The following is a 24997-nucleotide window of genomic DNA, read 5'->3' as shown; positions in this document are numbered from 1 at the left end:
ATCTCTCTTCTACAGTCACAACCACTTTCCTCACTCCACTGTGACCCTGCTCCTTCCTCCTAGGCCATGGAGGCCATGCCATGCAGGAGAGCTGCTCCCAGAGCAGCACTGTGCTACCTTTGTTTTCTGTGCTCGCAGTCTAGGATAGTGTCACTGAGCTCTTCTGCAGACCACTGGGTATCAACTCCAGCCTCCCCAGCAGCTGCCACCTCAACAAAAAAAAAAAATCTCTTAACACTTACCTGGTGCCAAACCACCCAGAAGAAACTTGGGGGAAGAAGCAAGGTCTCCTAGGTCCCAGCTCTACGCACAAAACAGGCTCGCCCCATTCCAGCCATCTCAAAGTCCTTTCTGGACCCTTCAGACCCTGCTTCCTCCCTCCTCCCATCTGCCAGCCCAACACCACCAGATCCAAGGGTTGTTGGACAGCTTTGCAAGGACAAGCACGTGTTCAGAAGGGAAGCAGGTGATGTCTTAAGCCTGCAGGCTACTTTTCCAGTTCAATGAAGAGTAGGGTCATTGTCAGCAGGAACTGGTACAGAAAGCAAAGCTCAAAGCTTTGCTCAGAAGTGGCACTTTACCTGCAACAGTTACAACCAGCTCCCTTGGCAGACCAAATATCCTGTTTTCCGTGTCAAACACAATGAACACAGAGCTGGGTGCGTCATGGCGTACAAAGACCTGCAGAAAGAGACGAGAGCTCAGACTGCCTCAAAGCATGCGCCTCTGTTAGGTGTCCAGACAGGAGAGGTACTTGCTGACCAGGGCAGGACCAGGCAGATGCCAAAGGCAAGTGCATTGGGAAGAAAAGCTACTGCCCAAAACAACCCTGCTGTGCCAGGAAATTCTTCCCCACCCATTAAATCAAGGCAGAAAACAGCTACCCTGGGCACATAATCAGCAGCTAAACACAGCCAGCGAGGCAGAGCCCAAACAGGGGATGCCTCCAATAGAGAGAAGACCTCCAATAGAGACATTCACATACCTTGACATGTTTCTGCTGGTACCCGTCAGCTATCGCGTTGATGTTATGCAAACCTGGAGCCAACAGCACGTGGAAATAGCCACCTTCTTTAGTGTAGACCTTCAAACCTTCATTAAGGATAATGGTAGCTTTAGAAATTGCCTTGCCGCTCTTGTCTTGGACAAACCCGTGGACTCCCTTATGAACCTGAAATAAAGCATTTCAAACACTTCACGTTCAGATCCAAGCGTATGGCACATTTGTAACTAAAAGAGGATCTAATCCTCCCCTCAAAATACAGCCCGCTCTCCATCCCCGACTCTCACAATAAATAAATGCACTCAATACCGCAAGGACTGCTCAGCCCACCATGCGGCAAAGCAGCACAGATGTTTTAACTCTCATTTCCTGGTCACTTGCTGCCTCTGTTCAATCCACTCCTCATGCAGTCTATATTTTGACCGTCTAATTACACAGCACCAATAAAAACACAAAGGCTCTCCATACTGCCCTCTTCCTCTCCCCCTCCCCACCCGGCCCACTACCTCCACTCCTTGCCAGAGATTCCCCCCCAGACCGCAGCTCACCTCCACAAGCATGCTAAGGAGAGATTTCCTGTGGTCTGCCCACAGGCCGGGAAGCTGCCCTGCGCTCGGGAAGTAACAGCAGCTGGTATAAACAGTGATCTCGGGACAGTGACCAAACATAAGGCTGAAGTCCTGCAAAAACCAAAACCACAGTTACAACAAAATAGGTGGTATTTAAAAAGCTTTGCGAAGAGCAGCTGGAGGTGGGGAAGTTTTGCCCGGACGTCAGAACCAATGTGCTTTTTAACGCTTCTTTAGCCGAGATGGCAAGCCGCGTGCTGCGATGAAGTACCTTCATGCTTCCCAAGTGACTGTGCCATTGAGAGCCACGGATCACACCGCCAGGAATAGTCTCATCTGTGAGAGCAAGAACACAGCGGTCAGACAGATCTGCTCCTAGTGGAGTCCAGCACAAGCTGATGGGGGCACGTTAAAGGATTCAACCGAACATACCCGACTTATTTGGACAGCCTGGCTGGCCCAAGTGCATCAGCGGGTGGTTGTTTGCATACAGAGATGCCAAATGCTTCAGTGTTTCTTTGTTCTCCACTACAAAGAGAAAAGCGAGACTTGGAGCACAACTCCCGTTCACTGGAGGGGCAGACTCCCATTCTAACCCCGTGACCTGTATTAAGCAGCGACACACATTGTTTCAGGGGCCTTCCAGGTTTCTTCTAACACCGAGGGCTGGTATCAAAAGCAGATTTTATAATGGCTTTGGCGGAGAAAAGGCCGAAATACTGGGGTAAGAATAGGACTTTTAAGTGTTCTGACCCCTAGCTGAATCCTGTGAGGTTTTATAGCTTTACTTAACAGACTGTCAACTCCATATACGAAGAGCTGAACACAAGAAGAGGCTACAGAACACCACCAGCGCAAGAAGCTCTTGCACCATGTGGTCACATGAACTTCTGCAGGGACAGCCTGAGGGTAACTACATGTGCAAGGCCCTGGAGGAGTCAGTCGTACCTGTCTGCGCTGGCCTATCATACGGGTAAGTGACGAGCAGAGATCCTCCATCCAGCGCAACAGAGAGGCTGAAATCCTGCTTCAATATCAAGTTCTCGATGATGGCTTTGGTCTCAGGCTCTCGTGTCCCCGAGTACCGGGAATAATTGCCTGTAAATCAGAACAACAAACAGAAAAGGGAATTGACAACTGTTTCTACTCTTTTGAGAGGCCAGCAGAAGCACATCCTTTGTTTATGGCTGAAATTAAGTCCATTGCATGCTTTAAAAGGTATTGTCAGATCTCAGCAGATGCACCTGACAGCAGGTAAAGCGCCTAGTCCCCACTACCCGTGGGGAGAATTCACCTGCAAAGCCAAACAAATGAGACACATCACTATGTCCCCCAAGGTATTTATTTTTTGATGCTGAGGGTATTTCGTGTGTGTTTGCCCTCGTGAATGTCACTGAACTGACATTTTCTTAAGAAAGCATGATGATCCCAGCCAAACCTGGCCAGGGAGAACACTTTGCCCTCGGGAAGGGTAGGCGTAGCATTGATAGGGTGCTATGGACAGAGCAAGCAGTTAGATGGAAACCAGAAAAGCTCCCTCATTCAGGGAGCACGAACAGAGGGCATTTTTTCAGAAATGGGGGTTTGAAAAAAAAATAAAAATCAATTAACAGGAAAAATACATGAAGTGTTGTCCAACCTCTGAACTATTCCTAAAAGAACTCTGCTTCATCTTTTCCTTGCAAATAAGGGCTGGCAAATTACCACCTGTAAGGGGGATCCAAGGTTTGGAAGCTTCCCAGCAGCTGTGCTGCCTGGGCTCCAGGGCAGGAGTGCTGCTCTCTCTACAGGCAGACCCTTGTAACCAAACAGCTACACCCAGCCCTGGAGCAGGAGGCTTCTACAGCAGCCTGCATTTCTACAGGGATGCTACACATCGCTTTGCTTTAGTTTGCTTTACTTGTGAAGTCCGTGTCCAGATCTTTGCCATGAGCATTAGTCTCGCCTATCTTCGACGTGCAGCCTCTCTCCTGCGCTATCTCGCGTCCGTCTGGATTCAGGGAAGGCACAATCACAATCCGTGTTCGGTCGATCAGCTGAACAAAAGGAGGAGAAACAGCATGTAACGTGCAATTAGTAGGGTTCATTCTCTGTACATCTCATTTGTCTGGCTCTCGTCCTAGGAACTGCTGCTTATACTGATATCAGCACTCAGAGGTTCCCAGTGGCCCCACGGATTTCACAACACCTCCCCATCACGTGTGGGATTCGCGGCAACCCACAAGCTGCTGTTAAGAAGGCAAAGCCTCTCCCAGTGAGCGTCTTCTCAGGACATACCTGGAGGGCTCCAAGATGGTCCCTCGCATTGGCTTCTCACCTTGGTAACAGCAGCATTCTTCTTGTAGTTCATGCAAAGAAATTCTGCCAGTGCCAGGAGCAGCTCCGTACCGACGGGAGCGTTTCCATGAATACCAGCAACAAAGCGGATCTTCGGCTCCTCAGGCTCGGACTGGTTGGGCTTGTTGGAGATTTCGAGGGACCAGATCTGACGGAACTCGACGCTCTGACCCAAACTGCCAGGAGATGAGAAAGCAGAGCGTCAGCTCGGGAAGAGAGCCATGCCCCCAGCCTGACCTTATGGAGAAACCCGGTGTGGAGAGGAACTGCTGCCCACCTCCATGAGGAGGCTGCAAAGACACAGGACACAGAAAACATGAGCACATCACAAGAGATTTGCAGCAGCACTGACCCAAATAGACTATGAACATTGGTTTGAGCACAAGCATCTGTGTAAGAATGTATCCAGCTCCAGAGGTACAGTATGCCAATGCTCCATATATCTCTATATGGCCCATAACATCACCATAGGTGAGAACTGCTAAATGCCTCTGTGCTTCCAATATCGGGTTTTTCTTTCTTTTTTCCTTCAGAGCGGGATATGTCTGGACATCAAACTAATTTATAAAGCACCCGGTTTAGAGGACAAAAGCAGGCCTATTTCCAGTAACGCAGAAGTTGTTGCTACAGTCACGCCATTAAATTAGCAAACCGAATGCAAGCAAAGCAGGGAACACAATCGGGGCTGATGCAACTGGACGGACAATAGAGGCTACAGATCAGAAAAGCAGCCTTGGCACCAGCGGGGACAGCACATGAGCAAGTTGTGCCTGGTAACAAGCGAATGAGGTCCTGAGACAAAGAGACTTGTGCTTTCTAAAGCTGACAGAGGGTGAATGCTGCAGGTCACAAAGGGAAGCAGGGACTGCAGGCAGCTGGTCTCCTGCGGGAGGGCAGAAACCCTAGCTCAGGGCAAGCTAGCTCAAACACGTCTCGCCCTATTGAATTAAAGTCTGAAGGCAGACAATCGAGAAAGGCCATCTGAGATTTGTAAGTCAAATTTGATCACTTTTGCTGGCAAGTCTTTAGCAGGGTAGAAGTCAGAATGGATTTGGAAAACGGAAGAAATGGAGAGCACAGAACAGAGATATTTGCAGAAGTCTGGGACATCAGTGCTGGGAGTATCACCAGTCCCAGGCACCCCTGGGGAGCCGACAGCACCCCAGATTTAAGTCAGTAAAATGATGTCTCCGGAAAAAGTACATGGAAGCACCTGCGAGTCACTGCAGCCAATGCTCTGCCACCGTGCCCTTACACCCAAGGCTCCCTCAAACTCAGGGACCACAGGGAAGGGAAGGGATGAGCTGCCCATCTCTGCACTGCGTTCATGGCTCATCGTTTCACTGCTTCCCTACCACAGGCTGCTGCTCAGGGAGGAGCTGAGCGCTGCTGCTTTGAGTTTTCACCTGGTGAGATTTGTGATGTGCGGGTAGTTCAGATAGAGGCCTCGGAGGGACTCAGAGAGGTCCTTGTACGGGCGGTATCGGTAAGGAGAGATGTCCCCCGAGGAGGTAAGCAGAAGGTGCTCCAGGCCATTCTCAGCAGACAGATCTTTGATCAGGGTCTCAAACTCCTTCTCGTTGGGGTCACTGGTTTCTGGGGTGTTCAGGACTGGCACCTTCCCCTCCTCCACTTTGATGTCTGTCCGTGAAAGAGTGAAATTGACTTGCACCCCACCTTTGCTGCCAACTTCCACCACCTTAGTGACTGGATCGTACCTGCCCAGGGAAGAGAAGGCACAAGGAAATGCGTGAGGCCTCGAACCCCTGACGACCAGCCACTCTCTTCTTCCTGACTAGACACTCACATGGGACTGCGACTGCTCCCCAGCCAAAACAGATAAGCATTAAAAAAAGAGCAAGAACACTTCAAAGGGACACGGGAACGGCAGGAGGACAGGGAGCAGCTCAGGGCCCGACATGGGGCTGAGCTGCTTTTGGCTCAGGTGTTGCAGAGCTACGTGGCAGACCGGCAGGATAAGAAGTCAGGCTGCTTTAACCCAAAGCTTTTGGCAGCTGTTGAAGTGAAGTCACTTCTGTGGGCAGCTGCCTGAAAGAGAATTCCCCCTAAACATGCTAAGTTATCAGCTCCTTCCCCACACCACCACCAAACAAAGGAAGATTTGGATTGTACACCGGTGCCAGGTGAGCAGCCTTTGACATCAGGGTGGCGTCACATCGCTAACTCCGCACAAGCCAGAGGGCAGGAGAAACACCCATGCCTACAGCTGCTGTAGGCAGAGGCAATGGGACCACTCCTGACTGGGAAGCCAGGAGAGCAGCTGTTTGCTCCTTGTGCTCACTCACCCTCGCGCAGATGCTGTGATTTTGTACTTCCCCTGGACCAAGAGGCGCCAGTAGTCTCCATCCTTGTACGTGGTCACCGGGTGGTCGATGTCGGCAACGCTGATGGTGGCGTTGAGAATGCCCCTTCCGTCCATAGCATCCAGCACAAACCCCCAGACGCCGTGGTGAACCTGAGCACAGATGCGAAGCCCTGCTGAGAGCCAGCCCTTCTGCCTCCCACCCCACACATCGCTGTGGGACCACTGACATCCCACCGCTCCCAGCCCGGGAGGTTCAGCGTTCCCAGGGGAGCAACATGTTCCAAAAGGCTTCAGGTTAGAGTCGCCAACAGCTGGCGTGGACAAAGGTCACCTGATGAGTACAAGGAGCAATTGTTTGGCTCAGGGTGCCACCACAGGGCTCTCTGCTCCACACCTTTGTTTGCACGCCCCAGGTGTGCAGCACTACCACCAGCCCTGGCTCGGATGGGAACAGCACATAAAGGCCACTCCGGCCTAGGCAAAGCCAAGGTAGTGGTAAATAAAAAGCCCGCACCAGCATCACTTGGCTGCTGTTTCCATACAGGTTTTTGGTATGTAGAGAAGGAGGAGAGAGGAGCTGAGACATGTGTTGATGGGGGTGATTTCCACGGAGCAGGGAGCCAGTGCAGCCGGGAAGCAGCCCTTGCTTCAGCCCGCAGATTAGCCTGCTTGTTCTGGCACATGCAATGCAAAGCCCAGAGGCAGCTCACACTATTGCTTGGGGTCTCGTTGCCTCACCTGTTTCATGAACTGGAGAAGAGATCGGTGGTTCTGCTCCCAGTACTTCGGCAGCTCCTCAGCTTTCGGATACTTCACGCAGCCCAACTCAATGGTCACTTCAAAGCAGTTTGTATGTAAGTAATTCCAGTCTTGCATGCCACCTACAACAGGAATGCAAACAGCGTTTTGACAGGATCTCCTGAAGGCAATCAAAAAAAAAAAAATATGTATCGAATAGTAGATAAAGGTGAAGTACAAACTACAGCACGCATTTTATAGCGGGAGACAGAAGGATTTTACACAGGGCAAGATTCAAGCTTCAAAGGGATGCCAAAACAGCGACAAATAACTGGCCTTCTTGTAAATACCTTTCATGCTAATATACCCCTGTAAAGTTTTATGAAACAATTTTGCTAATACCCAGAAAAACTACACTAAAAGTTATACTTGAGGGAAGGAATTTCATCTGGGCACCTTATTTAAGAAGTTATAAAAGCAACCTGAGTCCCAGTAATCTAGGCTGACCAACGCAGAGTTTGCGACTGCTCAGACTAGATTCTTCAGCCTGCATATGCATTAATTTGGAGACAAACAGTGCACGAGATTTAAGGTCTACTTTACCTGGAACGTTGTACCACTGAGCCCCATTAGTGATGCCGTGCGGGAAGTACTCGGTGGAGTACATATCCTTACAAGGGCTTCCCTGATACATCTTCGTGTTTTCCTAAAAAACAAGATGCAACATGTGAAGCTGAGTCTCTGCACTCTGCAGCCACTGGCACTTTTGCTCTAGCGTTAGTCACGCACTTGGGGTTACCAAACGCAGAGGTTCCCGCAGGCACGTGTTTGTATGGCTGTAGCACAAACAGACTGCACCCACACCCAACCACAACTCGTAGACGCCTTTGCTCTCCTCCCAGCCCGTGTTTTTAGCACTTTCTAGCACCCTTCAGCGTGTACGGCCCCTGGGCCTGCACAGAGCTCCTCCTACAGTGCCTGCAGACAGAACACGCTGGGCACCCATTCATGGCACCCACTCATGGCACGAGCGCCTCCCGCAGGACCCTTCTGCTGTGCCTGCAACACCAGGTGCCCACGGTACCTGCGCCTTCCTCCACCAGCCACTCGAGAGGTTCCCGACAGCACCGTAAGTTAACCCAGCAGGATGTGCCCGTTTTCCCATTGGAGCTTTACCTTGGAGTAGGAAAGCGCCAGCTTCTGAAACACAGCATCGTCTGGGGATTTACTGTATATGGCTATTCCTTGTTCATCATCATCAAAGGGGTAATTAACCACCAGAGAACCTGCAGGGGAAACAAGCTTTGACTCGTACTTGCACGCTTTCCAAGTGATCCCTCAGCCTAACAGGGGAAGTTTTTCTTTTTCTCCAAAGAGCGCCAAGTCTTCTGTTTCTCAAGGCTTGGCATTAAACAAAGCATTAAGCCCCGTGGCTAGAAGAGACAACAAAAGCACAGGAACCGATAAGACCACACCCAGTTGGGAAGGTGAACCCAAGCCACGACACATCAAAGGTTTGGCTCTTACGTGCAGGAGGGATGAGCACAACCTCCCAATAACCACTTTCACAGAGGAGAGAGAGAGCGAGGGGAGGAATTTCCTAGAACATGCACAGTGCCCTTGGCCCAACTGCTGTAGTTTTTCAGCCTTCTGGAGTTTATTGCAAGCACTGTTGGATTATAATATCTTTGGCTTACTGAAGCTTTCCCTAAGCAAGCTGTGCTAATAGCACTGTGGAACCCCAGACACCACCGCTGCTGGAGAACTGCCAGCTCCCTCGTACCCACACACGGTACTTCTGCACTCCAAAATTAAACACGCTAGCGCAGAGCAACCACCTGCAAGTTACCACAGCTACAAGCCAGCAGACAAACCGTCTGGGGAATAAGATGAAATACAGAGACTTAATTTAGATCACTCCAAAAAGATAATTAAATTACAGCAAATTTCATAGTTCCGCCATGCAATTCAAGGCAGGGAACCCTGAGGATTACATCTCGTTCCCTTAATTTTATAAACGCTATGAAGTCTCCAACAGCCACAGCATTATTATCACGTTCCCAGACCTGGCCGCTGACTAGAGTCCATTCCCATCTCCCTCCAGGCAATGAACTAACTACTCCCCAACGCAAGCGCTCCCTCAGAGAAGTGGTTGTGATCCTTCCAGCAGCCTCTTCGACTCCCTGCAAATGCGCCTGGGGACACGGGCTTCACCCTCTCTTTCCAGCTTCTGATCCACCTTCCAGCAGCATGAACAGAAGGTTTGGTTTCCTCTTTGTTTGTGTAGGGCCTGTGGAAACGGCCTCACCCCTGTTGCAGGAACCTGGCTGCCCTTGCTCCTGCCATTTCACGGCAATGCCAAGGGCAGAGAGCTCCCTGCAAGAGCTCCTCAGTTCATGCCAAGGAGACAGCCCTGCAAACCCCCATCTCTTGAACATCAGCGCAAAGGGAGGAGCTCAGTTTGGCTGCCATACCTCCGTGCAGGTTTGCGGAGAGCACAAAGGGGTAAGTCTTTAACCAGGTCATGACAGCGAGAGTTTCTGGCTGCGGAGGGTCTGCCACGTGGAAGAACTGATCTGGGAAGTTCCGGTTCAGGTCGTAGTTGTTGCTGTTGTTTCTGCCAACGGTACCTCCTCTATCTCCTGAAAATTAAACACAAGTTCAAGCTTGCGCCCTATGCACGTTCCCACTTCAGTGCAGAGGCTTCATCCTCTTGACTACAGAGCTTACAGCTATCAATGGAAGACAGCAGAGAGCACAGAGGTGCCGGGCTCCTACACGCTGCAGAGAGGGGACACCCACGCCCTCCTCCAGCAGCAGGCCCGCCCTGTGCACACAGGTGTCTGAGGGCCGTTTCAGCAGGTGTTTGCACAGGCACTCGGTGCCAGCCAGACCACAGCTGAAAAGCTCCAGCCAGAAAGGCAGCGAACCACGAACAATCCCAGCAGCCCAATGTCCCGACTGCAGAAACCTCAGAGCTCACCTTCTCAAACCAGCCGGACAAGTTCTTTGTTCAACCCTAGCAGAGCTCTGCTTCCAGAAAATTGTTCTGGACAGACTTTGTTCTGCCAATCTGCAAGAGCCACGCAGCTTTAAGGACTTCCTTGAGGGATGTTTTTGCCAATTTCAACATCACAATAGAAGTCTATATTATCCTTGGACAAGTGCTCTGCAGTCAGCCTGGTTCCCACATCACATGTTACTAAAAGCATGGACCGAAGCACAGCAAGCATGAGCTGTGTCAAAGGAATGTCTCTTTTTAAAATAAGCCTTGGGATAGCCACAAACCATAAGGGGACCCAAACAGGGGCAGCATATAGCACTGCCGAAGCCTAAGAGCTCTCTCCAACAGCTTCGAGCATCAGTTGACCGCCCACATCCTGCAGAGCAGGGCCGCCCACTCAGCCCACAGCACACACCAAGTCCCTTCCCAGCCTCCCTGTGCACTTGTGCTTCAGCAAGGCTTCCCGATTCCTCAGGGAGGTATCATGAGCCCAAAGGCTTGTTCTCAGAGCTAGAAACCCCACAGATGTTTCAGTGCAGACAGCACTACCTTCCTGGGACTTCTCATAGCCATCAGGGTTCATGGACGGCATGATGTGGATCCGTGTGCTCCGGACCAAGTCGGTCACCTCAGGATCTGTGCCAAAGTTCTTGCAGAGGTACTCGATGAGGTTCAGGAGAAGCTCTCGCCCCACAACTTCATTGCCATGCATGTTACCGATGTACTTGAACTCCGGCTCACCTGCGTACATATGGCCACACCAGAGAGACAATTATAACCACTGCATTAAAGCTTGGAGACACCTCACCACGCTGAGCACTGCTGTCTCAGGCCGTTCTGCAGGGTTGGAGAGCGTTTACCTAAAATTTACCCTTCTGCTCCCACAACACTAAAAAGGATGAATACTGTTTTGGGGCAGCCCCTGCATCCTTTTGTCCCCAGAGCTCCATGACCCTATATAGAATCATGGAATGCCCTGAGCTGGAAGGGACCCACAAGGATCATCAAGTCCAACTCCTGTCCCTGCACAGGACAACCCCAAATTTACACCATATCTCTGAGGGCGTAAGTGTAGTGTAGATCCGTGGATGTCCCCAGCAATGCTCTTTAACACACTAGCGCCACCCACCACACCTGGTCTTTTTAGAAGGGATACTGCAAGGGGCAGCTCACTCCCTCTTCAGACAGGTGCCAGCTCTACATTCCTTTTTGCTCTGCCCACGGTCTCCCAAAGCAAGACATCTGTCACTTGTGTTTGTGCCTCGCGAGAAAGGATTTCCCACGTTACCTGCTTCATGCATGCCAGGGTTGTCAGAGATCTCCATCACATAGAGCTCCCGCAGCTCCACCGACTTGCCCACAGAGTAGAGTCGGGTTATGCTGGGGTACTCGCTGGCGTACCGCCGCAGGAAGATCTCCATGTCTGAAAAGTGATGGTGGCGGAAGTCCACAGGTTGGATGGGTTCATGGAGAGACGTTGGGCTTGGGGCCTCTGCGTGCACAGGGGTGGGGGTGACGGTAGAGACAGGAGCGGGCGTCGCCGTGAACTGCATGACGTTAAGAGCTGGGGGCATTACCGTTGGCTGCAAGGAGAAATCCACTTCTGTTGCAGCTCCCTCCTTCACCTCGATGTTTTCTCTGGTCATTGGTGTGTAACTGTGAACAAAAGGGCTGGCTTCAGCAAGGCGGCTCTGCAGAACAGAGGCCAAAACCCCCTGCAGCCTCTCCACCACTCCAGCCTACTCCTCCCAGCCCAAAGGCACTGGGATGTTAATGACTACGCAAGAGATTCACCAGCAGACAAGCTGATGGGACTCACCCAACTGCCACCAGACCAAACTATGCTGCTGTCCTTGCTGTGTCACAGAGGCACGAGTTCCTGTTTACAGACTCATCGGGAAGAAGCCACAGGCATATCGCAGGGCTAGCCTAGGGGCAGGCTACACGTTTACACCCAGACTTGAGACAGCACGAACTCTTACTGGGGTGGCCCTACTCCACTTTCTCCCTTTTCCCAGGAAGTAAGGTGCAGTTTGATACAAGCAATTAAACAAAGGTGACAGAAATGCTGTGCACCCAACAGCACCCTGCTGCAGCGGGGCATGGGGTGAACAAACACAGCTGCAGCTCTAACCTGGAGCCCTTTACTCCTACAGCTTCCAGCCAAGCCCCGTAAATAGACAACAAGATGCTTGGGGGGAAGAAATCAAGCGAAGGAACATGAGCAGTTGGCAGTGTGGATGCAGGCTGCCGCAGAGACATTACCCCATTACAACTGCGGTCACGTTGTAGGTCCCAGGCACAAGCAGTCGGTGGTAATCGCCACATTTGCCCGCTGTGATGTTATGAGCAATACCGGCGACAACAATGGTCGCATTCTCCAGGCCAGCTCCAGTGACTGCGTCCTTGACAAAGCCTTTCACACCAATGTGGACCTGAGGAAAACAATGCAAGAGCCAGGTTGAAGACAGGCAATGTCAGAAGAACCGTGTCCTCCCCCAGCAATACCCCCCTGCCCTTCCCCAAAAGCAGCAGAGCAGGACAGATGCCAGGCAAAGACACACATGGGCCCATGATTCAGACAGTGCTTGACCAGACGGCAAGGACAGGAATTCCAGTATCCACCGGGAAGGCAGCAAGGTCTCAGAACTGATCCTCCCTAACTAATCCTCTATTTCATCGACATGGGCGATATGAACATAGCAGGGTTACGGGCCATGCCGAGGGAAAAAATGCAGCTGCCTCCCTTCCCAAACTGTCACCTACTCGACTCATGCCTGGGCATCTGGAGACAGCCTGGCAGAGGACTCTGCAAGCCAAGGCCTCAGCAGCGTTGGTGCTTTCTCACATCACTGGAGGTTCACGGCACTGAGGCCATACAGGAACTCTGCATTGCTTAGTGAGAACTGCACTGATTGGTCCCTCTGTTTAACACTGAGCCCCACGAGGCCTCTCTGAGCAGAGCTCCGCTATTGTGGAGGATGCGGGAACTGTGGCAGAACCACAGAGATACACAGCAGCTTTGTAACCACCAACCTCTGTGCAGCAACTGTGGCAGTCGTGCTACCCCACGCAGCAAACAAAGCCACAGGAGCAACTGAACACAGTGCTCTCAGCCCACCGCGGACACGTGGGTTTCACAGCTGCTGCCCTGCACCCCGTCCCAACCCGCAGTACCTTCTCAATGAAAGCAAGGAGAGACTCCCGGTTGTTCTCCCACTCCTGCTGAAGCTCGGAGGTCGGTGGGTATTTGCAGCAGGACAGCTCCAACGTGATCTCAAAGCAGCTGGCCCACACGTAGTTGTAATCCTGCATCCCACCTGAAAAAAGAAGGCAGAGACATGTCCCAAAGAGCAACTCACAGACATCCCACCACAGGATGCACATTTGTCCCTGTCCTATAGCCCCCACGGCATCTCACCAGGCTGCTGTCCTAGCTCCAGAGTGAACAACCTACGGAGAAACGTCAGATCAGATCGTGGTGAGATCCTGTGCTGGGGAAGACTGAGCTCTGTCTCCCCCAGCAACCGGCAGACTGGGCCATTCAGATCAGCCACAGACAGTTCAAAGATGACGGTCCCTTCGGTCTCACAGCTCTGCCAGCTGAACTCAGCAGCACAGCACTTGGAAACTCATACGGGTTCATTTCACTGTGAAGACATTTTCCAGACACTACGAGTCCTGGAGGCTAGGGCAGGCAGGCTGGAGTTTGGACACGACTGCTGCCGCGTCCTTCGCTATGCTCTCCAAGCCAGCTTGAGATTTGCGAGGTTTTCCTGCAAGAGATGTTACTCTACCCAAATTGAGCTTCAGGCCTCTGATACAAAAGAACACACCAGACCATCAGCCTGGGAGGTGGCAGCTCAAGTTTGCACATGAAAAGTTTCAAGGACCACACAGCCGTTCTCCTAAAATAATCTTAGCAAAACCCTAGACGAGACGAGAGCAATGCTTCCCCTTCTCTACTTCCTCAGGCCGCTCTTTTCCTCCAACTCCTTATCTGAAGGTCTCCATTTACTTGATATTTAGGGCAGCCCTAGCAGAAAGTCTGACAAGGTCTGACATGGTGACAGCATGCAGTGAACTGCAGCGAGTCCAAATCACCTTCAGGAAACTCTCCTCTTGATCGGGGAGGGCAGTGACACGTCCCTCACTGCTGAGGACTCCTGTGACCCCACAACAGCCATGTCCTGCAAGAGGAGAACAGGACACAGGCTTGTCCACCTTAGAAACTCCAAATGCGAAACTCGCTCTTTTCCCTGAGCCCTGCCGCCAAGTCAGCAGCCTCCTCCCACATTTCCTCATTAAGGCAGCAGTCTCAATTAATTTAAGGATGCTGCAGCACATGGGGACAGCGTCCTAGCTTGGTGTTAAACCAGCCAAACCTCCGTGAGCACCAGAGAAGAGGAGTGTACGGAGCTGCTTCCCAGTATTAAGCTCCCCTTGTTATTCTTGCCCTTCAGAGAAACAAAAAAGTCACCTTGTTCCAGCAAGTGTCCTGACCCCATTTACCGAAGTTTACGTCCAACTCTCAGCAAGCAAACCTGTTTGTCAAACACAAATGAATCACGTACCAGCAGGACTTGAGGTCCGCAGGTACCAACGCTCACGATCTGGAGCTCAGACTTCAGCATGCTGCTGAAGTCTGTAAATGTTCAGCCCTGTAAACATTCATGGGAGTCTTCAATAGTAAAAAGGACATTCCAAAACCACCACAAGTCTGTGAAACAGGTTTCAGAGTCACCCTGACAAACCCCACCACATGACTATAGCCGGATGTCACAGCCACATGAGAGGATCGTTCCCACCACCACCAGTAAATCAGGCAGTTGTGTCAGTACAGAAGACACACCACACTAAGTTTTATGCATACTAATGATATCTTCTGGGTTACACGACCTTATGCAGTTACAATCCGGGCGGACTGGCATGCCACGGCCTTGGCCGCCGCTGCCCGGGCGGCTCCATCCCAACCTGCACAGCAGCGCCTGGGGCCGCTCAGCCCGGAGGCCTCCGCGCACCGACCGAACGACTCCCACCGGCGTCGGCCGGACACGGGGGCCCAGGCAACGAGCCTCCTCTGGATGAGCTGAGGAAGTCGAACTGGCTCTTAGAAGCCCACCTGCCATGGAACAGCTATATATTTGCTCCGCAGGAGGGTGATGCAATCTCCAGGAGGAAAGAGGAGCAGAAGACGGCCTGTGGCACATCATGGCACGGCCCGCAGGACCTCAGCAGGCAAGTCTGTAAGAAATGCAGACTTTGTACTCCCACCATTTGCTTTGCCCACCAAAGTGCTACATTAGCGCTATGCTAATAAACCTTGCTCGCTTTGTCCAAGCAGTTTCCTAATCATTCACAAGCGAGGGACCCTCTGGGGTACCAGCCAATTAACCGGCCAGAATCGATCAATACCACGATGTAAATGCACTACCTGGCATTTGCAGAGGCTGTGTCAATGCACGGCCAGGAAAAGCTAGCAGCAGCACTTTACCAAGCAGAGGAGTCTTATAATACATGTGGTGGCTGTGAGCATTCACTGTCCCAAAAGGTCAGGGGCCGCTGCTCTGGACGCAGGAGCCCCACCACACCCGGGAAGCGCAGAGGTGGCCTGACAGCATGAAGTAGGATTTAAGAAGAACAGACCCCTGGGAAGATGCACGGGATGGTACCACATCAAAGATGTCCCAGTTCCTCTCAATTCTTCTGGGAGCCTGCTGCTAAGGGAACACAAAGCTTTTACTGTAAGAAAAAAAAAATATCAAATGTCACTTGCTGCCAGAAGGAGAGCAGCGCAGCCTTGCGCAGGCTGAGATCAACAGGAAAGAGACTTTTCTGTCCAGCACGAGGGGCCAAAAAGGCATCTGAGGACTTTAAAACTCTCAAACTCAGTTGAAAAGGTTAGAGGAACAAGGGCTGCGGCTCTGATACACACCCAGTTCTAATTCAGCTCCTACCACCAGGTTCAGAGGAGTAACACACAGCGGGCTGCTCGCTCGCCAGTAAACACCGTGCAGAATGAAACAATTTGCCAGCCTATAACCATCTGTTCTTAGCGGGACGCTAATGCATTTGAAAACAGCCATACGTAAACCAGAGCCATTATAAAGCATATTTAGTGCTTCATCTGCCTTTCAAGTAAATTTAGGACAGATGCTCACCCATAATAGAGCAGCAACGGACTAAATTAGAGCTTGCTACATCAATTTTGGTAAAACTGTCTCTTTGTGAAAGTAGTCCATTGCATGCTTGAAAATTTGGATTGTATCTGCTGCACAGATTTGGCCTTCGCATGGCCCCATTACAGGGCAGGACAGTTATTTTTACAGCATATGGAATTATGTATTTTTCCATATACCATCTGCACAGCCTCTCCTGGCTCTGCAGAAGATCGGGAGGTGTAGAGGGAGACCTGCACACAGCCTACCACTAGCAGAGCACTGCATTCAAGGAGCAGAGCAGAAAAAGCACACCCAAGACAAAGAACTGTCAGACTACAGTGCTTCTGCTGCACCTACCCATTTGGGTACTCTCTGGGATAACCTGCTGGATTTATTCCAGCATTTTTTAACCACAGGGTGTCTTTTAGCCCACACTGTGTAAAGCTTCAGCCTCCCAATGAAGCATCATGGAATCACTAAGGTTGGAAAAGACCTGTAAGATCATCAAGTCCAACCGTCAACCCAACGCCACCGTGCCTGTTTTACCAGTGAGGAAAGCAAAGCAAAAGTGAACAGCTTCCAGTCACAGCAAGCCAGTCCCTGGCTGGCAGTAGGTCACAAAAACACTCAGAACAAACCTCTCCCCTGCTCTGTCCCAGCCCTTGAGCATCAGGACTGCACTTCAGGCAAGGGTCCCAGACCTCTCGCAGCACGAGGACTGAACAGTTTGCTCTGACAAGCGTGCCTCTGCTCCCTGCCAAGCTCCGCACCAGGCAGGCAAGCCAGGGAATGCAGCTCTCTACAGTCAAGCCCGGGGATCCAGATACCATCAATACACCACATGCCAGGAGAAGCCTTCCAGGCCAGCCAGGAAGGACTATTTTCAAACTGCACTATGCAGAACACTCTCTAATTCCAGCTCTTGCTGAAGCAGGCAGCTACGGCAAAGCAGAGAAATGGTCCTGTATGCTCTGCAGAGAGCACAGGCAGCACAAAGCAAGCTAGAGACGTGATTAAATACGTGGCACAAGTTGCTTACTCTGCGGACAGAACCGACTGTCTCGTAGCATGAGGCCGGGTGGGCACAGCAGCAGCACCAAACAGGCAGAGGAACATTTTGGTCTGAAGTCTTTCTGAAATCATTGAAACTCAGAGGTGAGGTTTCAGCCTCCCACTCCAGCAGCTGCATGGCAGAGCCCAGAGCAGCACAGCCCTGCAGCCTTCCCAGGGCTCTCTCAAAGAGGAGGGTAGAGCCTTCCCAAGAGCTGCAGCGCCAGAGCACTGCCCACCCGCTCACGTTAGATGTGAAAAGAGGCATCAGACCCTCACACCACCAAGCCAGTACTTTCTTCAAGAAAGAAACATTTGCAGTAAGGGTTTTATAAAAACACAAACACATACGGGCAGCTCATTGTGCATATCCCAGAAAGATGTGGCTGAAAACTTCTACCAGAGCTCACACTCTGTCACCCGCCTTGTGCCGTGCCCAGGAAAGAGGCCACTGCAGCGATGCCATGAGCACCCGCTGTTCTCAGCACTGCTTTTAATTGCTCCGAGTTTGACACCACTAAAAGCTGGTCGGAAGCTCAGTGTGGCTAGCAACCACACTCAAAACAACCCAGTAAGCACAAACATAACCTAAATCTATTTTCAACCTGAGAAGCGCCTTCCAGGAGACACGAAACATCTCAAACACTTGGACATCAGAGAATCAAACTAGCAAGGAAAATAACTTACAGGAAGCGACTGCAAACAACAAGACCTTCCAGGGCTGCCCACAAAACACCCCCCTGAAAGTCACGCTGAATTCAGTTTCTGAACTGGGCTCTTTACAAAATAAAGGCAAGCCCATCCTTCCCACAGGTAAGACTTAAAGAGTTTCTTAACAGATTTCCAAGCGTCACCTGGACCATACACCAGCCCAGATCTGCATGTATTTTCTTCATCTGAACCAGCCACTTGGTAGTTAAAGCCCTCAGAGGTTAAAAAGGAAGGAAGAGTTATGGCATGTACAACAGAGATAGCCTGTAAAGAACAACCCCAGTCACACACGTGCTTATCTATAGCAGCTGGAATGCAGAAGCCAAATTCAGCCGTCTGGCGGAGAGCCGCCTCTCTCTGTGCACACTTGACCTTAACAATTACTCCAATGGTTGGTACTTGCCACCTCGGTTTGACACATGAAAAAGGTTGTTTGCAAACTCAAATGAAAGTTAACGAGGTCTGGCACCAGCATAAACCTGAACTGGGAACTCTGGGACAATGAATCCCACAGCAGTTGGCCTTCCAGCATGCCTGATTTCACAGGATAAAACGTGGCAGGAAAAATTCTACCTGTTGAGACATTATGTTCTCATTTCTTTGTTTTTCCTGGCTTTAGTTCGCTTGGAGCCAGCAGCCTCTCCTGACACAACCCGATCCACAGGCCACAAGTGCATGCCCCGCACCGCTCACAGAACCGCATGCTCTGGGTATCTCTAGAGCTCAGCCCAGCGAGCTCCCACAGGGTACTGGGATTTCCCCAGCCTCATTTTACCGCACAATTACATTCTGCGGTCATTGGGAAAGGCCTCCTGGTCCGAGTAGGAGCCTCGGCAGTCCTTGGCACAGTCAGATGAGTCAATACAGCCACTGTGGTGGTTTTGCCACTTCTGCCGCACACTGTGTACAGCTGACCCCCCTTTGCCTGCTCTTCATCCACTATTAAAAATAAACGTTAGCCCCTAAAACCCTGAAGGGGCACAGTAACTACAGACAGCATCAAAAAAACCAGGCGTACTGGCCTCTGCGGTATCTTCGTTCATCCGAGCTCTTCCCTGGATCTCAGCCCCCGTGGGTTACACTCGACAGTCTGGGAGGTGCTCCAAGGGCTGCCATCACCCTCCACGTGTGCACCTTCAACAGCCACGAGACGTAAGTCACCGCTTAGGGGAGAAACCGCACAGGGCTGCCAAGCTCAGCAATGCTCTACTCAGAGTTGGTGTCAGTGCACCCTCTCTATAACCTCTGCCCATGAATCGCCTACAGCCATCAGCGCCGAGACTGAGATTGCGGCTTGTCACAGCAAAAGGGTTTGTTTCCGCAGGGGATGGAGGCTGTTAGACACAGTATAAACCACAGTGACGGCAGCATGGAGCAAACCAGTCTTCAGTTCACACCTTGCCGTTTGCTGTGAAAGGAAAGTAGGTGAAACCACTGCTCTGCTCGCTGACAAGGCAAAGGCAGCCTGAAAGGCTTGCACCCAGTGCCACAGCCACTAGCCAGGGGCCTCACATCCCAGCAGGAGGATGTGGTTAACGCTGTGGTGAAAAATGACGCTCACTGGGAGCGGGGGAACCCAGGCCCAAAGCTCTGGAACCAGCCTCCCTTCAGAGCACACCCATCCTGCTTCATTACAAGGGCAGAAAGCGTTAGAGCTGCAGCTAACAAACCTCCCGACTGAGATGTTTGCCGATAACAACTGCCACCAGAACAAGGCAGCACAGATCATCCAGGATATCCTGTTCCCTCGTAAGCAAATTCACCACATTACACAAACCTTCCTCCTCCTGGACTTTCCACAGCAGCAGAGTGAACCTCGAGCCAGCAACCACCAGGGCTGGTGTGCTCCAAAGGGTGGAGGGAAGGAGATGGCTGCTAGAGAAAGAGGTAAAACTGCCTCTTATTTCAACATGGCATCTTATTTCATATCATCTTAAGAATGCCCTGAGCTGGGAGGGACTCACAAGGACCATCGAGTCCAGCTCCTGTCCCTGCACAGGACACCCCAAATTCACACCATGGCTCTGAGGGCCTTGTCCAAGCACTTGCTGGATATCACCAGGCTGGTGCCGTGATGCCTCCCTGGGGAGCCTGTGCCAGGGCTCCACCACCCTCTGGGGGAAGGGCCTTTCCCTAATACCCAGCCTAACCCTCCCCTGGCACATCTCCCTGCCTTTCCCTCGGGTCCTGGCGTTGGGCACCAGAGAGCAGAGACCAGCCCTGCCCCTCCTCCTCCCCTCGGGAGGGAGCTGCAGAGCGCCATGAGGCTGCCCTCGGCCTCCTCTGCTCCAGGCTGAAATCTTGACCAGTGAAATCCTGGGGGATGATTCAGTCACTACTGAAATCAAGAATTCCTCTTCCAGCAGAGGTGACGTGTTCAGGCCCAATGCTGGATCCCTCTCCCTCCTTCCCGAGCAAGGTGGATGCAGGGTTAAGATCGGAGTCAGCTCTGATGCCCATGTTTTGGAGAAACATCATCTTTTTAGAATTTCTCCAGCTGTAAGCTCTGAAGGATGAGCAACATTCGATGCCACTGCTTGCTCAGCACTCCTGCCATCATCCCTCAGCCCTCGCGTGAGGGAAAGCAGAGCAGTCCAGGCGCAGCAACGCAACTTCTTCGGATCATTTATGCAAGGTTTTTGTGGTGTCCTCACCCGAGGAGTTTCTGCACTGCCTGGCAAGGCCACGGTTGTACAACATCCGCTGAGGGAGCACAGCAATGGTGTAACTTCTTCTAATGACACAGCCATGATTTCTCATCCCAACGGCCCAGAGAGCCTTTTCCACAAGAACATCTCGTCACAAAAGCTGTCCTCTAAAGCCCATTTTAAGCAAAACCAGTGCACACAGAGCAGCTCAGCGTGGCTGAGCCAGGCCAGCCACCTCCACACAAGCAGAGTGCTGGCACAGGGAGATAATTTCCTTATATTCAGGTCACCTCCCAGTGCAGCTGCCTAATGGAGGGAACAGGAGCTCTCCTAGAAGCCCCAGCAGACCAAATTTCAGATCCCTTCTACATCCCACTGCACCAGTGGACGAGAACAGGCTGTACTGGTTTCACTCTCTGCACAGGTCTGGCAGCAGAGCAGTTCACGGAAAAGCTCCCTACCCCACCTCCACCGAGAGCAGCTATGTTAGCTCAGACCACACATTTAAATCATTTTACATAGTTTTACACCAGGCTGTTCTATAATCATTTGTAGAATTACAAGTTTGGCGGTTCAAATAACCTCACGATATAGCAACATGATTTAACACCTTCAACAAGAGCTTCCTCTTTCCTGTATCAGAATTTAGTAGCCACCTGGAGACCAAATGACAGTTCAATTGCCAATCGAAGCCTCCCACATGCAGGATAACTCTCCAGCACCTAACAGGGTCAGAAAGAACCCTCCAGTTTGCCATGATCTATTCCCTACGAACATCTCCCAGGCTGTGATTCATCAGGCACTTACTGGTGTGCCTGTGATACTGCTTCCCCTCACTTCAAGCTGCTAGAACAAATTCAAAAGCTAAAAATATCACTCCGCCCACTGTCCTTTCCTCTGCAATAATTGCCACTGGTTTGGATGTCAGTTCTCAGTGAGAGCAAGAAACTATTTCTCTAAGACAGTCTGTTAGGGGAACCAGCAGAGCTGGGGCGATTCACCACTACAGCTTACCTTCTACATCGTACCACTGGGCACCGTTTGTGATACCATCTTGGAAGGTCTCTCCCTCCTCGCCAGGGCAATTGGGTTTGCCAGTTCTCATTATAGGGTGGTGTGACGCGTAAGCTTTTGCCAAATATTTGAACACTTCGTCATCAGCTGATTTACTGTAGACTCCTGTGGGCTTATGTGTGGGAGAGTCATCATAGGGATAGCTTGCAACCACCGAGCCACCGTGAAGATTGCCAGAGAGCAGAAACCTGGGGTTGGGAAGGAGGAAAAGAAGAGAAAGAAAGAGTCATACTGGAACAGTTTCAACAGGAAGCCAGCTACAGCCGCCCAACCCATTATTCTGCTGCCTTCCCATCCACACCGTGTTCTCTCGGGAGCCTCCAAACTCTGCTTGGGATCAACAAGGCAAACTGGACGAGCTGCCCAGTGGTAACACGACTTTGGAAGAGGAAGCAATCGGCCGCTGCTCCACGAGCCCCGTGCAGGGAGAACCCCAGCGGAGCTGCAGCTACACCAAGGTTACAGGAACAGATATGCTCTCGTCCAACACTGAGTCGGATAAAAGATACACTGTCCCCAGAGGCATACCCCCTCCCATTAACACCAGCCTCCAACACAGCGAGCAGGATCGTCAGAGGGTCTGAACAGCATCCAAGAGGGAGCACGTTGGGGAAGTCAGCAGGTTTTTGCAATTAACCAACTCTCAGAACGGCTATATTCACTCCCCAAACTGACATCTGGCATTACTGGAGGCAAAACAAGTTTCTTGCTCCAGCCTAAGACAGAGACCTCAACAAGCGGCGCCCTGCGCATAAAGCGACGTACATGGCTCTTCATCGAGCTTTGAGCAATGCTCGGTATGTGCAACAGAACTGGCTTGCACAAATAAAATCTGGACATGTGACAGAGCTGTTAAAATCCCAAGTCAGAAAATACAGCACAGCATGCCCTATATCACACTTTAATTTGATCACAGGCAGCGTAAGCATTTCAATGAATCCCAAAGGCAATTGTCTCTGCTCTTCCTCTTTCCATCAAATACAGCGTTGAGGGGGAAAAGTGCTCTCCTCCTCACTCGGTCAAATGGGATTTAGTTTCTGAGCAGAGGTAACGTGACCAATACCTTTGCCTCGCTTAAAGTGGCGCATTCAAATTGCATTACACCCACTATCTCCTTTTTTAATCAAACAGTTCTGTTTACCCACTTGTTTTTCTATCAGCGGTTATGTTAGTCTAACGATTGTACCAGCATTAACTGGTGCTGCCAGGCAGAGGGGTGCACAAAGCACCACGTTCTTCCTGTTTCACATCAGCTTACAGGCAAATCTCCCCTCAAGCACTTGCAAAAAAATAAAAAGCCCAAGGTATTTTCAAAATGGTATTAAGAATGTGCATGAGTTTCCCTAGTAACTAAGTCTGGTGCAAACTGCTGCATCAGAGCTGTCCTAAAGGATCCTCAGGACAAGCAAGTTCCTGGTGCGTTCACGAAACTCCTCTAGAGCAACAATCCCCATGGGCACCCCCACCCACCAAGTTTTTATAAACATAGTTCTTCCCAGCAAATTTTGTTCCCTAAACCTGAGCAAACATGGCACGATGCCTAAGACTGCGCGCCTTGGTTGGGTCCGGCCAAGAGCCCTCCAGCGCACCCCGGCCATCGGCCAACCCCTGCCCCTTTCTCTCTCCATCCCCATCTTGGGAAGAGGGCCACAGCTCATCTCAGCGCGTTGCTCGTGTCTGATCAGACTTTGCATTATGGCTTTCCCTGCACAACTTCACACAGGTGGTTGTGCTGACCTTAGTAGTTCGACCTTCCAGAGTTTTCTAAAGAACACACAGCAAACGAAGAGAGTGCCCAGCCTGGCCGCTGCACCGCCCGGGGCCGCCCAGGGACCCAAACCGGAGCTGGGCTCCGCAGGCACCGTCTCCCCTCCCAGGTTGTCCCTCTCTGGGCACAGCAGCCTCTCACCATTCACCCCCTCGGTTCAGGTGAGAGCCTGATGGGTCAGCGTGGGCGCTTACGGCTCAGCCCTGCGTGCTTCGACATGACAGAAGGGCAGAGGGCTGCGGGAGCAGGGCCTGCATCTGGAAATGCTGCTGCACAAAGCATTATTGCTAAATCCAGGGAATTTTCCATGAAACACGAAGATGGGGGAGAAGCCCTGCTCAACACAACTCTCTTGTTTACATGTTTGTACACAGACCAGCTAAACGCTTAACCCCAAATATTTTAAGCATCCCACAGCTCATGGTGAAAGCATTATTGGTCCCAAGAGCAAGACCCACAGAGAAGCTCAAGATGAGGAGTTTCCACCCACAGGCTCCTGGAGAAGGGAGACATGCGGATGGCTACGGAGGTCGGGGGTGCCCGGGCATGGGCTGTGCCCAGCAGGGCTAGTGTGACCCCTCACCAGGCGCATGGCAAACCGCAGCCACTGAACTGCTCTCCTGCACACGCTGGCCGGCGTGCGGGTCAGCCCGCTCACTAGGTGCGGGACGTCCACCACCTGCGAAAACAGGCCAACCCCTGCGCAGGCTGGGGAGAAACAGGTGGGAAATGGCTTCCCCACCCCTCAAGCACTGCTAGGAAGCGCTGGGAAAGGCTGACAGCGAGCTGAAGCCGCCGGGGAGCGGAGGCGAGGGTCCCCCATCCCCGGAGAGGGGTGCGGGGAGCGGGGCCGGGCCGCACTCACTTGTTGCGGCGCATCCAGGCGATGAGGGCTCGCACCTCGGGTACGGGCTCCAGGTCGGGCTCGGCGGCCCCGAACTGGTCGGGGAAGCTGCGGTTGAGGTCGCGGCCGCGGCCGTTCTCCCGGCCGCCCTCCGCCCCGCCGCCGCAGTCGCCTTCGCGGGCGCGCTCGAAGCCGTCGGGGTTGAGGCTGGGCAGCAGGTAGAGGTCGGTGGTGTTGAGCAAGCGGCCGATGCGCTCCTCGCCGCCGGCCCAGCCCCGCACCAGCTCCTGGGCCAGGCGCAGCAGCAGCGGCCGCGCCAGCGGCTCGTCCCCGTGCATGTTCCCCACCAGCTTCACCTGCGGCCGGCCGGGCAGGGCCGCTCCGCCGGGCTCCTCGCCGGCCCGCTCCGGCCCCAGCCCCGCCGTGAGGCGCAGCACCCACAGCGGCCGCCCCTCCACCGAGTCGCCGATGCTGAAGAGCCGAGCCAGGCCCGGGGGGGCCGCGGCCGCCAGCGCCCGCAGCGCCTCGCCCAGCTCGGCCGAGTGCAGGTACCGCAGCGTCTCGCCGGGCGCCGCCGCCGCCGCCACCTCCGCCTTCTTGATGTGCGCGGCGCGAGCCGGGCCCAGCAGCAGGGCGCAGAGGAGCGGGAGGAGCAGCCGCCCCCGCCGCCGGCCGAGCCCCCGCACCGCGCCCGCCATGGCCCCGCCGCACGCCCCGGGCCCGCCGCTCCGCCGGGCTGCGGGAGGACGAGGAGGCGGAGGCGG

General features: G+C 52.5%; 1 protein-coding gene across 1 annotated transcript in view; it reads right to left on the bottom strand.

Moving 5' to 3' along the window:
• The window catches only part of CPD (carboxypeptidase D), a 28180-nt gene extending 3183 nt beyond the window's left edge, over positions 1–24997 (bottom strand). Inside the window, exons 1-20 of the mRNA XM_075113546.1 lie at positions 24255–24997; positions 21562–21809; positions 13155–13297; positions 12243–12412; positions 11266–11633; positions 10527–10718; positions 9448–9615; positions 8150–8259; positions 7577–7679; positions 6974–7116; positions 6216–6385; positions 5316–5627; positions 3890–4085; positions 3473–3608; positions 2521–2670; positions 2005–2100; positions 1844–1908; positions 1552–1683; positions 986–1171; positions 582–681 (exon numbers count right to left, since the gene is read on the bottom strand). Of these exons, the coding sequence (XP_074969647.1) occupies positions 582–681; positions 986–1171; positions 1552–1683; positions 1844–1908; positions 2005–2100; positions 2521–2670; positions 3473–3608; positions 3890–4085; positions 5316–5627; positions 6216–6385; positions 6974–7116; positions 7577–7679; positions 8150–8259; positions 9448–9615; positions 10527–10718; positions 11266–11633; positions 12243–12412; positions 13155–13297; positions 21562–21809; positions 24255–24931 (3865 nt within the window). The 5' untranslated portion in view covers positions 24932–24997. The remainder of the gene's footprint in view (positions 1–581; positions 682–985; positions 1172–1551; positions 1684–1843; positions 1909–2004; positions 2101–2520; positions 2671–3472; positions 3609–3889; positions 4086–5315; positions 5628–6215; positions 6386–6973; positions 7117–7576; positions 7680–8149; positions 8260–9447; positions 9616–10526; positions 10719–11265; positions 11634–12242; positions 12413–13154; positions 13298–21561; positions 21810–24254) is intronic.

Source organism: Phalacrocorax aristotelis, chromosome 18 (genome assembly GCF_949628215.1).
Source record: "Phalacrocorax aristotelis chromosome 18, bGulAri2.1, whole genome shotgun sequence".
NCBI classification, from domain to species: Eukaryota; Metazoa; Chordata; class Aves; order Suliformes; family Phalacrocoracidae; genus Phalacrocorax; species Phalacrocorax aristotelis.
This window is presented reverse-complemented; position numbering and strand designations above follow the sequence as displayed.